This window comes from Aulonocara sp. 'chitande type north' Nkhata Bay, linkage group LG1 (assembly GCF_057382095.1).
Source record: "Aulonocara sp. 'chitande type north' Nkhata Bay isolate Kocher_YH1m ecotype deep benthic linkage group LG1, A_spYH_male_GT1.1, whole genome shotgun sequence".
Taxonomy (NCBI): Eukaryota; Metazoa; Chordata; class Actinopteri; order Cichliformes; family Cichlidae; genus Aulonocara; species Aulonocara sp. 'chitande type north' Nkhata Bay.
This window is the reverse complement of record NC_141344.1, coordinates 15,491,758-15,506,526: the sequence shown is the minus strand read 5'-3', so window position 1 is coordinate 15,506,526 and position 14,769 is coordinate 15,491,758. Positions and strand designations below refer to the sequence as shown.

Here is a 14,769-nt window from a genome sequence, read left to right as displayed (position 1 = left end):
TGTTGTGAGAAGTCCTGTCTTCAAAACCAAGACAAAATACACTCACTGTCCACTTTATTAGATACACCTCCACTAATCTAATCAAGCGATCACATGACAGCAGTTCAATACATTTAGGCATGTAGACATGGTCAAGATGAGCTGCTGAAGCTCAAGCCCAACATCAGAATGGGGAAGAAAACTGATTTAAGTGATTTTGAATGTGGCACGGTTGTTGGTCTGAGTATTTCAGAAGCTGCTGATCTACTGGGATCTTCCCACACTGCTTTCTCCAGAGAAACGGAGAAAGAGAAAATGTCCGGTTAGCAGCAGATCTATCGATGAAAATGCTTTGTTGATGTCAGGAGTGACAGAAAAATGGCTAGAATGCTTGAATTAATAACCACTTAATACAATCCAGAAGAACATCTCTGAACCACACTCCAGCAACGCTTGTCAAACCTTAAAGCCTGGATGGGCTACAGCAGCAGCAGAACACACTGGGCGCCACTCCTGCCATCTAAAAAGAAGGAAACTAAGCCTACAGTTCACTCACGCTCACAAAACCTGGACTTAAATTGACCTTCGTGACCTTTAATTCACTCAATGAAGTTAAATTGGATTAAAATGCAATTTATGCAAGACAGTGTGTGAAGTTTATCTGTGTAAAGATGTTTTCCCCCTACACACCTGTCCTTCATTTAGGTGTGAAGAGATATTAAACCTGTTAAAAATAGAAGTTTGGAGAAAGGTTGCCTGGTTTCATAAGTCTGGATTTCTGGTGCAACATTTGGCAGAAAGCTGGCATAAACGGCATGAATCCATCCTGCCTTGTATCAGTGGATCAGTCTGATGGTGGTGTAATGGTGTAGGGATATTTTCTTGCCACACTTTGGTCCCCTTAATACCAACTGAGCATCATTTACTGATTATATCCAGTATTATCCATCTCTTTATGGAGTTCAGCCACTGAACAGAGACCTGCCATCTACAGAGGTTTTCTGATGACTGAGGTGGTTGGATGCATCAGTGGCAGTGATGTGACAGAGTACCGGGCTTTGGTGGACTCCTTTGTCATGTGGTGCAACAAAAACCAAGAAAATAATTGCAGACTTTAAGTAGACCAGAAATCCAGAGGGTCAAGGTGGACGTAGCGGAGGACTATAAATACCTCGGAGTTCACAATGACAATAAACTGGACTGGGTTTAAAACCACCACTGCACTCTACTGGAAGGGCCAGAGCCGTCTCTATTTTCTGAGGTGGCGGAGGTCATTTAACATGCTCAGGATTGTCTACAAGTCATGGTCAGTCCCATTTTCTATACTGTTGTATGCTGCGGCAGAAGGTTGAGGGTGGCGAATGCCAACAGACTCAATAAACTGATCTGCAGGGCCTGTAGCATTGTGGGGGTGGAGCTGGTGGTATTAGAGTGTTGGATGTTTTTCAAGATAAAGACAATGCTGAATAATACTTCCCACCCACTCCACGAAGTGCTGACCAGTCACAGGAACACATTCAGTGATAGACTGACATTACACCCTCCAAAAAACAGGAATCCTTCCAGTAGCTTGTTGAATATTAATATATATGATAATGTATCTGACAGTTGAATTTAGAAGACATGTTCTTGCACAATAGTTCACATCCATTGATGATCAGATAGTTTAAATTGTCCAGTTTTATAAATATCTCTGAAATTTCATGGGAATGTGAAGCCGTCTCATACTTTGTTTATGTTGGTTTCATGGTTGGATACCTGCCTGTAAATCACATGTACAGATTGTTAACTCAAGCAAGCATCCCTGGATACCAAAGAGTTAACTGACTCACTTAAACTTCAAACCTTTGAAAAGTTAGATTCAGCTGCTTTCTTTTGGATGAAGGTTTTTATTCAAAAAGAATAAAACAGCGTGGTGTAGAAGCACCTTTAACCTCCAAAGTCATCAGATGTATAAAATCATACCTTTTATATTTTAGAGGACAGAGAAGAAACTTTCTTTTTTATTTGATCGGCGTCTCGAGTGTGTGTTGGCTCCATGATGTATTATGCACCACCACAGCTGACTACCATCACCTTTGTGAACATTTAAACAGCTCGAACTAGCAGAGTTACAAGGATTATGTAAAGTAAAGCAGTTGCGTGGAGTGGCCTGAGGAGGGTTGTAACCAGACCTGCAGGTACCACAAACACAGTTGCACCTCATATAAATATCTGTTTAATGCATGCAAAACTGCAAGGAGATCACTTTAGTTACACCCTGAACCCTAAAGACACAGCACATGTGTGATTGCAGGACTTTAAATGACTCCTTTGTCCTGTATTCTTTTTGCGTTTCAATCATTGCATGGTAACAAATATATTAATTTTAAGTTTGTAAGTTTATTAAAAATGCTTCCTCAAAATTCTTCCACCCTTCAGCATCTTTATGAGCAATGGCAGGAAATATGTTGCTGGAGTTTGAAACTTTTAAATCACCACATGCAATTTTTGGATATATTTCTACCATTTTAAAGTAAATTTATTCATTTGCACAGATCATATCATTGTGTCTTGCAGCTGTTTCGCAATGGTAACAAAGCACCGACACTGAAACATAGAAATCATACTGGTGCTGCGGCTTACATGATGATATGATGTTTCTTAATATAGTCTGCAGATCTTCAAGCCCCTGCAGCAGTGACTTTGCGTTGGTTGCCGATTTGCCCCTCTACTTCTGAAATCAACCCTGTGTCCTCTGTGGCTATTAACCGCCGGTGTGATCACGTCAGTACAGGAAATCTTAACACCGTGTTTGAAAACCAGAAGCTCATTAGCAAAACCACCTCCCACTGAAAATGTGATTATAAGCCAGCGCACCTGCTTCCATTTTCTTCACCCACTTAGCCTGAGACTTCCTGACTGTAAGCCCTACATAAGAAAGAATAAATGAATGAATACATAATTAATTAGAAAATGGAGAAAAAATCCTTTTTTTTTCTCTGATGGATATACTGGGCATGTTGCTATTTTTCATCTGCTGCACTTACTCATAGCGGACAACAGCATATGTGTAATCAAAATATGAAAGTCAAAATATGACATTGTTGCAGATTTTAGGGGGACAAATGCTTGTGAAACATTCAAAGGGCTCGATATTTCATGTGTCGCAAAATTCTGTGCGCATTTTTTGCCTTTATTCAGTTGAATATAGAAGCGGATCAGACAGGAAATGTGTGGGAAGATCTGAAAGGCTGGTATTCTACAGAGACCGATTCAAAGGGGAGATGCTGCAGGTTATCCGCGTGTCTTTCAGACTGCTAGGCTCAGTGTTGAGCCCACTTTTTATTGTCGTTTCTAGTGTAGAGGCTTCAACTTAGTGCAATAAATCTACACACTTCACAGGTGAGCCAGAGCAACACATGCCTGAATGAAAACAGACACAAAACTGGGCTGGATAAAAGAAAAGATGCAAAGTGAAGGTCGGCATCAAGAATGTTGATTGTCAGGTGGAAATTGGGTGGATAAACATCCAGAATTTAATAAAGAGTAAAGCAAGAGAAAAAGGAGACGTTTCAGTTATACATATAAGAAGAGCTCCAGGAAAAAACGCTGCCTATTGATGGAAAAGCTGATGAATTAACCGTTTAAAAAACGACCAAATGTTGATTCGATCTATAGGATTTGTAGCTGTTTTACAATGGGAAAAAAGTGATACTCATTATTTGGATTTATAGTGCACGGTGGGCACTTTTTTGGCAAGACAGATATTGCTATTATATGATCGCAGCTTTCATCTAGACACACGCTTTCATCATACATGCTCTGTTTGTTTGCAGCTGCTAAAACTGTTCATCTAACGATGAAAGCATGCCTATTTACCATTAAAAGTGTATGAAGAGCAGTTTAAATCTGCCATTGTGTGACCCTCCCTCCTCTTAGAAACACTGATCTAACAGTTTTTTTGTTTTGTTCTTTTAATATTTCTATCTTTCAATACATCAGCCGCGCTACAAAGACTGGCAGTAAGTGACAGCTAGGATTTTCATGCTTTGGAGCGAGTGTTTAAACTGACAGTGTTTGTAAACATTAATGCAAAACTGTCAAGAAAAAAAGGGTGGGGGGGCTAGAGTCGAACTCTTTCAGTATTTACAGAGATATACTGTACATATTGGCGTGACTTGTGCTTGAATAACAGATCTGGAGCTTTGATGTCTCTTAAAACTGGAAGTGCTCAGTTTTTAAATGTTGGGGGGGGGGGGGGAGAAATTAATCGAAAACATTTTTTTTCTTACAACCCTAAGTAGTCAGATATACGTGTTTTTAAAAGTACTAAATGGACTCGTCATCACTGTGCCTGCGTGTACAGAACTTACCCTCTCATAATGCATCGATCAGTCTGAAAACTCCCGTCTTCCAGGTTCTGCGTTAATGGCATAAATGGAAAACGTTTTTATTTACAGGAGTGTCACAGCGCAGATCAAGAGAATTGTTTTTTTTTATAAACCTCTTCTCCCCTTTGGTTTTCTTTCTCTCCCTCTCTTTCTTTCATTCTTTCTCCCTGTCCTATCCCCCAGTCATGTCTGTCCCGTTTGTAGCAACTGAAAATAAAATAAATTCATAATTATAATAAAGGTCAATCAAATGGACCAATATGGCAAGGCCATGATGATCCACTTGGTAAAATAAATCCGCTTGGCATCTTTCTTGGCCTTAAGACAACAATTCTGATGGCTAAAGATCCAAACGGGACACAAAAAAAAGGAAGAAAAAAAAAACCTCGTTCCCTTGAGGTGCCGCTTGCCTCGGTAAAAGCTTCACAAATGAGGCATAAACTGCAGGTAACAACGGAGACAGGAAATGTCTTGTTAAAGGTTTTCCCGTGCACGTCTTCAGCTGTTCTCAGAAACACTGGATGCTGTTGTTTTGGCTCTTTCTGACTTCTTCTGGCTCCTTGAAAGCTCTGAAGGTGTGAGGAATGAAGTCTGAAGAGGCTGCACCTTTTAAAAAAAAAAATGTGTGGGTCACTAGATTTTGCAAACCAGCAGCATGTCAGAGCAAGTTTGCTTTTAGGGTCTATATATAGAACAAAGGTGTTTGTGCAGAACAGAAATGATTCGCCCTGGAGTAAAGGCTAACTGTATGACCCCCACAGCATAAGACAGCCACTGGATCGCCTCACTGTAGGATTCACCGCATCTTAATATACACTCAAAAGCTGCTTCATTAGGTCATTAGGGTTAGGTTGTACCCTCTTTTTCCTTCAGAACCATAAATTCAACATACTAACATAACAGCATCACACAGTTGCTGCAGCTCTGTCAGCTGCACAGCCATGATGCCAATCATGATGCATGGAACGCCATCCTGCTGCAGGCATCGGAAGATCGGTACACTGTGGTCGTAACAGGATGGATATGGTCAGCAACTATACTCAGACAAGCTGTATATGGTGCTCAATTGGTACTATGGGGCCCAAAGTCTATCAAGAGAATATTCCTCACACTATTACACCACCACCATCTGCCTGAACTACTGATACAAGGCAAACTAGGCCTTCAAATCAAATAGGCATTTTCACCCAAAGAAGTGGCACTAACAGGATATTAACCATCTCCATAAACCTTAGAGATGGTTATGTTGGAAAATCCCTGCAAATCAGCAGATTCTGAAGTACTCAGACCAGCATGTTTGGCACCAACAGCCTACATTCAAAAGGCACTGACATCACCTTTCTTTCCTATTCTTGGTTTGAACTTGAGCAGGTTGTCTGGACTATGTCTGCATGTCTAAACGCACTGAGTTGCAACCGTGTGATTATCTAATTAGATATTTGAGTTAACAAGCAGTTGAAGAGGTGTACGACATGGCCTCGCAGTATGTGACCTCACTGTGGGAGTCAAGCATTCAGGTTTTTCGTGTAATCGCTGTCTAAATACTGCATATATGTCTGGAAGAAAAGCAGACTCTGTAATGACTCTAGCGATGCCCAAAGAGCCAGCTGACACTGAAAGTAACTGATGGCCTTAGTTTATCTCTGGCAAGTCAGCTTGAAGGATCGGTACACAATAATCGTAAAGTACGATGGATCTGGAAACTTTGTCATCAAGAAAGCAGTCCCCGGTCACCACAGCTTGAAAAATACTTGCACAATTCATCTCTGAGTCTGACAAATAGTTGGCAGTTGCACTGGGATATTTCAAAACTGGATCCATTCCTCCATGTTCCAGACCTGGGGAAGAAAATCCCTTTTTTTCTTGGCAGCAGTGACTTTTAAACAGTCCTCCCAGCTCAGCTAATGTTGAACCACCTGCACTTTAAGTGAATGAGCTCATATTCCACTGCCAAAATATTCCTCTGACTGTTATTCTCCGTGCAACTCTTTCTCCTCTGTGTTTATAACGTTAGATTTAACTAACAAATTTGCACAGAGTCTCAGAAAGCCTGGGATTCTACTTCCTGTTATCATATTGTTGCCATCTTTGGAAATTTGCCCATTAAATGTGGCTTATTTTGTAAAATTAAAAACTTCCCTCGGATGGTTTCGTCATGTTTCACTGACCCTTTAATTACAGTTTTTAGATTTCAGCTTTAATCCAAAAGCCAAAACAGACTGTAATTTGCATATAATTAAGTTCCTGTGTATATATATTATCATAACATAAAATGATAAAATACACCACACTTGTTCTTGTTTAATGGCTGCTGCACAGGCCTTTAAAAAAATAAGACCAAGAAGACAACAACATGATTTAACAAAGTTAGACATGACATTTTCTTGCTGCATAACAGCTTCACAGCCATGATCAAAGCCAAAAAGATGTCACTTGTTGCTGCTGATCTTTATCTGAAATCCTAGAGCCAAACTGACCCCTTCGGGGGTAACTTGAGATTCTCATAAGAGCTAATCAGGGCATCGGAGGCAAAAGGGCAAAACATAAAAACCTCTTTTACTTCAGTGCTGCTAAATAAGCACATCTGTTTCTGTGCTTCTTAGTCCTCCTCCCCATTCTCTCAGTTTGACTTCCATCCATCCATACTTTAAAACTACTGTAGGTAACATAAACACACCGAGTCTCTTCTCAGACCACCATAGCGAGAGCAGCGCTGAGTAAATGTGTGTTTTTCTGCATGTGCGTCTGTCTCTGTGTGTACTGCTGGGACATCTGCTGGGACATCTTTGGAGAAAAGCACAGTGTGTGTATTGATAGGATCTCTTTCTTTTTTCTTTTTTTCTTTTCTTGGACCGAGAAGCATTTTGCTCTCCAGTCAAAATCTCATTTTGTCACCATTAAAATGAAAAATGTCAGAGGCAGATTGAACCACGCAGAACATGAGCTAGACCTTTTAGTTTAGCCAGGGGTGTTCCAGCTGAGCTCAATGTCAGAGAGAGTTGGTCTGAGTGCTGCAGATCATAGAAAAGTCTATTTCAACTGTGTTTTAAAAATGTTAACAATTTTAGGCAGGACGAATGTTTCCTTTTCTTTGTGTCTGAAAGTTTTGCAGTTTTATGGATTTCGACTGCTTAAAGCCTCTGAAAGCGTTTTACTGTGAGCAAAGGAGTCTAAGCGCACGATTTTCTTCCATCGTTGTCACGTTTTTCACTGCTCCTCTCATTAGTCTAAAGATACTGGGGAGGTGATGACATACTGCACATTTGAGGAAATTTAAAGGAAACCTATGATACTCATTTCCAGATCCATATTCTTGTTGTTGGACTCTACTAAAGCAGCTTTGCATGCCTCACAAAACCCTTATTCGTCTTGCTGGGCTTGGTGCAGCCGCTCAGAAGAGCTTGTGAATGAGGCATGTTGTATAAAGTGCTCTAAGTGCTCAAGTAGATTAGAAAAGTGCAACATGGGAACCAATACATTTACCATTTCAGAATATCTGACATGCAAAAAAGGAAAATATAAAAGATTGAAATTGTTCTTCCTATTTAAGAAAGACCATACTGAAAATCATACTGTACGTGAATCGTGCTTACAAAATAATAAGACGGATGAATGGATGCATGAGTGGATGGATGAGGTCAAGTTCCTCTAGGACACATGCACATGCATTAGCTGCACAATACCTCCGCTCCTTAAACGAGGAAGAAAATTAATTAGTCTTTCCCACTTTTCCTGCCCTTGCAGGGGGAAAAAAAAGAAACTCTGGCTAATACAGGAGACAAAATTTATTAGCTTTTTCAATAAAACCAGTTAAGCATGATTTATCTTTTGTCACTGAATGCATGGATGATGTGATAGTTAGTCACTTTATGAATGCAGACAGGCGTCTGAGGTTTCCATGGACATGTTTATATTTATAGTACATGTCCTTTGGGAAGCAGCCAGGCCACTATGAGCACTGATTACTGATTTAAAAGAACCGATAAGTTGTTTTCAAACACCAGATTTTAACTTCAACAGCTTATCAGGACCAACCAGCTACATCCAGACTGGTCTGAGCACAGAGGTAAGACACAGCTAACAAGCTTAGAATGACTGTGACTGTCTGCTTTAACGTTCTACTTAAACTCATTAATCTCTTTATTGATTAATCAGTGGATTAATTGATTGTTTGTCTGCAGTTCAAAATCAAAAACCTATTGTTAGACCAAGAGGCGTCAATTATGAACTTTAATGTTCCTGGGAGGATCAAAGGTAGGAAGATCTTAACCACTTCAATATTGTAAAGTGGCTCCACATGTTGAGGAACTCAAGATTTTTGCTTTAGGATACAAGTGATGGAAAAGCAGTAAATAGTCACAGTTTAAGTTTACAAAGGGAAGAAGTCTGGCATTTTTAATGGAAAAAAATATTATTAATAATTAATTTTACAGTAAAATAGCTCAGTATTGTTATTTTCTGACCATTCATTAGATTAAATACGAATATGAGTGAGAAATGACACGAAAGGTTCCACTGTGGGATTCATTTTTATGGATTTCACACCAATCTAAAGGAATGGATGCAGTTCCCATTGTTCCTTTGCTGTCCCAGATCTTTTTACTGAAATAAACCTATTTCGATGTGCAACATCATGGGCAGGAAGGAGACATGGAAAAGAAGTAACTCTTCAACCCCCCCAAAAACAAACAAACAAACAAAACCTCTGCGCTGTTTAATCCGTCTCTACCTTTAATGGGTCAGTTCATGTCAGGGCAATGAAAGGTTTAAACGGGAAGCTTTCGTTTTCAGTTTTTATACCCGGTTTGCAGCAGGGAGGATATCTCTGGCGCCCCTACCGACTCCTTAGAGCGTATGCGGCTCCACACAGAGTGAAATCACGATGATCACACGTCCTCTCTCACAGCTCCCACAGACACATAACTGAACGTTTACAAGTCATTTCCTTCGGGGACTATCCAGCCCCTGTTTCTCGGTTTCAGTAAGGAACCGCTCGGTACAGCTTGACTCGCTGACGGCTCCGGCCCTCTTCCAGGCCGGTGTTTTGATTGGATTAGAGTCGGCTAGCCTTTGCCCTCTAACCTCGCTGATGTTTGCTTGCTGCTTCCTGCTCGCTCCGCTCCGCCTGATCGACTGACGAAGCCTGCCGAAGCCGCTCGGCGAAGCGCCCTGCACGGACACAGCAGACCGGGACAAGCCGCCGCTCACAGCCGAAAGGAGAGCCGAGCAGGGGGAGCCGCGAAGCGCACACACGGGCGGGGGGACGCAAAAACCAGGCAGCCATGCGGAGGAAATCAAGGATATTGTTGTGCTTTGCTGTGCTGTGGGTGCTGGGGATAGCCTACTACTTCTACTCGGGGACAGCGTTGAGTCGAAAGGTAGGATTTCCTTTCCTCGACTGCTTTTTTGTGTCCGTGTGGAGGTTTTCTTCCAGGACAAAGCGAAGATGGAGCGCTGTGGTTCGGCGCTGTTGAGCCTCTTTTCTTCCTTTCTGGGGGCTCGGGGGGGTTGCGGCTGCACGATGCGGAGAGGAATTAGTTTTTATAAAGAAAAAAAAAAGGGGGGAAAGGCCTGCTTGTATCAGTGGCGAGGCATTGATTTGGTTGGAGATGAGTGTGGACAAGGGTAGCGGGGCTGGATGGCTCGCTCACTCCCTGGCTGGTCGGCGTACACAGACCTCCCGCTGTGCCGGGGCTCGGAGCGCGTCTGCACCAGGCAGCCCAGCTCACCACTTCACGGTGCCGGCTGATGTGACAGCGGAATCAAGCATACAGGGGGGTTGTAATTAATATAAGGCTGCTGGCCTGTCTCGCAGGGCCGGGGGAGGTGGAGGTACCGGTGGTGGTGGGGGTTAGCCTATAGAGCACGTCAGCACAAGCTGCTGCTGCTCCGATAACTAGGTAGAGATCAGGAAGTGTGCAGATTAACGCCGGGTTAAAGCTCTACGTGCACTGTGCTGTCAGGAGATTTTCTTTTAAAGCGGCGTCTTTAAAACACATTTCTTCTTCTGATTTTAGACTTTGTGCTGCACAGATCCCCCCTTGTTAAAACATTTTTACACTGAATTAAGCCGATGCAACGCGGTCTATCAGCCCTGCGGTGAATCTCCAGAGATTTATCTTTATGTGGCTCATATTCTGTCCACCTCTTGCCTATCAGAGAGGGTTAAATATTAGAGGTTGGAGATGAAAGGAGATATTAAATATTCTGACTTTTCTAGTTTAAAAATCTTAAAAGTTCCTCAAAATTCTCTTTTTCACGTCCTTGTCCCGGAATGCTGTCCGGATAAAGTCACTAGATGCTGTGACAGTCCAAACTTCAGCAGGTTCATCAATAATGAAAAATAATATTTAGTGGGAAACAAATATGGGAATTTGCTGCTTTCTCCTTTTCCTAACATATTATAAAAGGTTTGAGTTCTTGACTTGGGCAACAGCATAAAGACATCACCTCTCCAACTGGCCAGCTCAGGTCTGGTGTTATGGATCAGACGATTACTTGAGAAATGACCTGCCAGATTAATCAATAAAGAAGATAATTGATATTGGTATTAATAGAAGCACCTCTCAGTATAAGGCAGTGCAAATGAACCCAAACTGCCTCCTCCAAAGTGACCACACAGTTGAACTGGCACACTTCTACACACACTTTGATAAAAACCTCCTGAACATTATAACCTCCATTACAGCAGCTATTAGACTAGATTTTCTATAATAACCTGAAGACATGTAGCTGTCTGTTCAGCCGGACAATAAAGGTGAAACATCACAGCTGGTGGGGTGACTCTGTGCATGTTTAGGAGCCATGGATTTCAGTATCTGGCCCGTATATGCAAGCAGTACATAATCCAGGTTAAATAACCTCCAGGTGTTCATGAAGAGTAAGGCACGGCAAAGCTAAACTTACACATATCTTCTGAGATAGATGTGAGACACTGGGTTTTGCCTTGGGAGAGCACCTAGCGTGTATGTGTGTGTACCTGTGTGCTAATGTAAGTCAGTGAATTCTGGTGTGTGAGTGAGTGAGGTGTGGTCTGCATGGGTGGTTGTGTGCACAGTACACTGCCTTTATTACCTCTCCAGGCTGTGTGTGTGAGTATATGTGTGTGAATGTCCTGTGTGTATCCCACCTTTCTCTTGTCTTGTCCTATCTGTCTCTCTGTGTTTGCTTTGCATCAGTCAACCCTAGCAGCACTTTTACCTTTCCATTAGGCTGATAGCTTTCCTCACTCTGTGTGTGTGTGTGTGTGTGTGTGTGTGTGTGTGTGTGTGTGTGTGTGTGGTTCCTAGAGGGGTCAAAGAGACACTCCACAATAAGCAACTTTCACTGGCGTTGGGTTGCAGGTGGCATTAATATGGATGATGGCCTCCACCAGGTTGGTGTCTTTACACAGAGGGACATTTAATCTGGTTAAACAAAAGCGGTGCTGCACAGGTGAAGTGTTGTTTTTTCCATCGCATCTCCCCCCGTCTCAGTCTGAGAAAGCGGAAGCATTTAATGATCTCTCTCCCCCGCTTTGCTGTCATGGAATAAACTCCGTAATAAATGGACTCGACGCTTCATCAAGACTCTCAAAAGATTGACTAAATTTCATGGATGTGCTTTTTGTAACCAACTGAATAACACATTCATAGATTTTACAGTTACCGGCCGGGGTGCAATAATTCCCCAAATCCACAGTTAGGTTTATTAGTGATTTTTGGGCACTGGTTTCAGTCCATTAATGGAGGAAAAGATGGAAAAATCAATTTTCCGCAGATGTAATCAATTATTTCAACTCGGGGCTCTCCTGATGTCAGCATTTGGCTTCACAAAAATGATAATGTAGCCACATGTGTAGAGAATTCATCCTAGTTAAACCTTAATATTGTTCATTAACTCTCTTTTTTTTAAGATCAGGCTTAAAACTTTCCTTTTCGATAAAGCGTATAGTTAAGGTTAGATCAGGTGACTCTAAATCTTCCCTTAGTTACGCTGCAATAGGCCTAGGCTGCTGGAGCCTTCCCACAATGCAGTGTTTCTTCTTCACTCTGTATGTTTATACACCACTTTGCATTTCCACAGTGTGTCTTTTGTCCTGTTGTCCTCCCCTCACCGGCAATTGGTCTCGGCAGATGGTCGCCCCACCCTGGTTCTGCTGGAGGTTTCTCCCTGTCAAAAGGGAGTTCTTCCTCCCCACTATCCCCAAGTGTTGCTGACGGATGTGGTAATTGTCTGATGGTTGGGGTTTTCTCTTCGGGGCCATTTCTATGTGTTAATTACTGTGTGGTCATGTTTCATATGCAGTGCCAGCAACAATACAATAAATAGAAAGCTGGGACTCTCTTGCCTTCTGGGTCCTCGCTCTTTGTTGTGGTCTTTTTTTTTTCTTAGAGAAACACATTTGTCCCTCAAGTTTTTCCACATCTTTGTACATTGCCTCACATCTATTCTGATTTTTGTGAATGTCCCTCGGAATTTGCTGACACATGTGAGTCCTTGTACTGGTACTGTAAATATCTTTTCTTATATATGAGGCATTGATTGCTGTTCTCTACTAATCAATTCAAAAACTGTGGTGAAGTAGTATCCAGAAATGCACGGGAAGAATCGACAGTTTCTGGTGTGGTGCACGTGAGGTTAAGGCGCAGAGTTTCAGAGGGTTTTGCAGTTACAGTGTACCTATGGTGTAAATTTACCACAGAGCTGTAAATCCCCGGTTAAGGCTACTTTGCAATATGCAGAGGCTTGAGGTGACGTTTGTTGAGATTTGGTGACATTTAAATAAAATGAAATAAAATAAAATGGAATAATTGAACTGGGCTTTACAAATTTATACAAAAACGTAGTTACATTATATGTACATCAATGGCACTTATCTTTTAGTTTCAAATATCATGCAGTACACAGCTATCGTGACACCTCTAACTTGACATATCTCTTCAGTATTATAGCTTTAATCAGACTAGCATGCTGTAACCCGGAGCCAGCAGCTTCTCATGGTTAAATAAACAAAAGCTAGATGGACACATTGCTAATTAGCATATGATTTTAATGCATTTACCTAAGGCTATTATTCAGCCTATATTTGCTGAAAGGCTGTTTACATCAATACAAAACAGACCCTGTGTTAAACTGTGTATATAACTACAAAGTAGTGCCCCTGAAGGCTGCAGCTATCAAGCCTTCTCCTCATTTCTCCGCCATGGCCATAAAACACTTGTTCTGGTTGGTGTTTGAGTAGACTCATGCAGGGAGTGGCTAAACCTGTATGTCACCTCTTTGTGACAAAAGAAGAGACTAATGGAGGTGGCAGCAAATTGCTAACAAGACCATGGATGTTTTCTTAGCTGTGATTTTGAAATTTGTAACTGCTCTTATTAACTTCCAGGATCATATCATTTTTTTTGCGTGGGAAGCGTGTTTAAAAACACATAAAATGCTTAATAATTATGATCAGAGAGCCCAAAGTGCTGATTGCAAAGTGTTGCCAATTAACCTGCAATCGCTTTATAAAATGTCAGTGACTTCCTCGGTACCTGCTGGTGTTTCTTTGGGTCACGTTTTTAATTAAATTGAGATAAGGGCAACCGGCAGATGTCGATGCAGTGTTGAGTGGTGCAGCGTGAGACTTCAGAGCAACCTTTATAGCTCACAAAAACACAAGATATTTATATGCATCTCACCACCCCCTCTTATTTGTAACACATACTGCTTGCATCCAACAAGCTACACTTTATTGTGTTATTGGTGCTCACAAACACCTTGAGGTGAATTCAGCATCCTGCCAGCATGAAGAGTAGGACTCGGACTATCATGGCAGCTATTTCAAATGCCCACTCTTGAATAATCTGAAAGACCACGTCTCTGCCAGAAGAATTAGTTCAGCTGGCTTCTTCAGCTCTGTCATGATACTGTGGTGTAGATCAAAGCTCTTGGCAAATAGCATTTCCTCTATTATCAGCTGAAATGTCCCGTATTTGGAAGAATGTGTCTCTTGTCGGCTCGTGTATGACAGTTTAAAGACTTTCTGAGCACAGTATCAGTGCCTGTAAGCTAACATCACGGTGTTGGAGGCAAAAATTAATGTGGCCATCTCTGACAAATTGTCTGCATTATTTGATAGAGCAAAAAAAAAAAAAAAAACCCCTGAAATTTCACAGTGTTCCAATAGAAAAACCTTTGGACAAAATGTTCCTGTTGTTTTTTTTTTTTTGATCAAAGATATTGTGGTCTATCTTAGGGAACATTGATTTTTCTTTTAATATTCAGCCATTAGCGAGTCTGCTCGTATTGAGCCGAGTTGTTTGAAGGGAGAGAGGGAAATACTCGGCGTCATCACAGCTGATTATTATGTCTGAGGCACAGAGCAGAGGAAAAAAAGGGGGCGTGCATGTGATTCAGGTGTGCACAAACTCCACTTCTATGCGTCTGACGT

General features: G+C 41.6%; 1 protein-coding gene across 4 annotated transcripts in view; it reads left to right on the top strand.

Moving 5' to 3' along the window:
- Nucleotides 1-9,196: 9,196 nt before the first annotated feature.
- The window catches only part of galnt2 (UDP-N-acetyl-alpha-D-galactosamine:polypeptide N-acetylgalactosaminyltransferase 2), a 68,739-nt gene continuing 63,166 nt past the window's right edge, over nucleotides 9,197-14,769 (top strand). Inside the window, exon 1 of one of the 4 annotated variants that reach the window (XM_086285265.1) lies at nucleotides 9,197-9,730. In XM_086285265.1, coding sequence (XP_086141391.1) covers nucleotides 9,635-9,730 — 96 coding nt within the window. In that variant the 5' untranslated portion in view covers nucleotides 9,197-9,634. The remainder of the gene's footprint in view (nucleotides 9,731-14,769) is intronic. The other 3 variants (XM_086285277.1, XM_086285272.1, XM_086285285.1) reach the window with 3 other exon arrangements.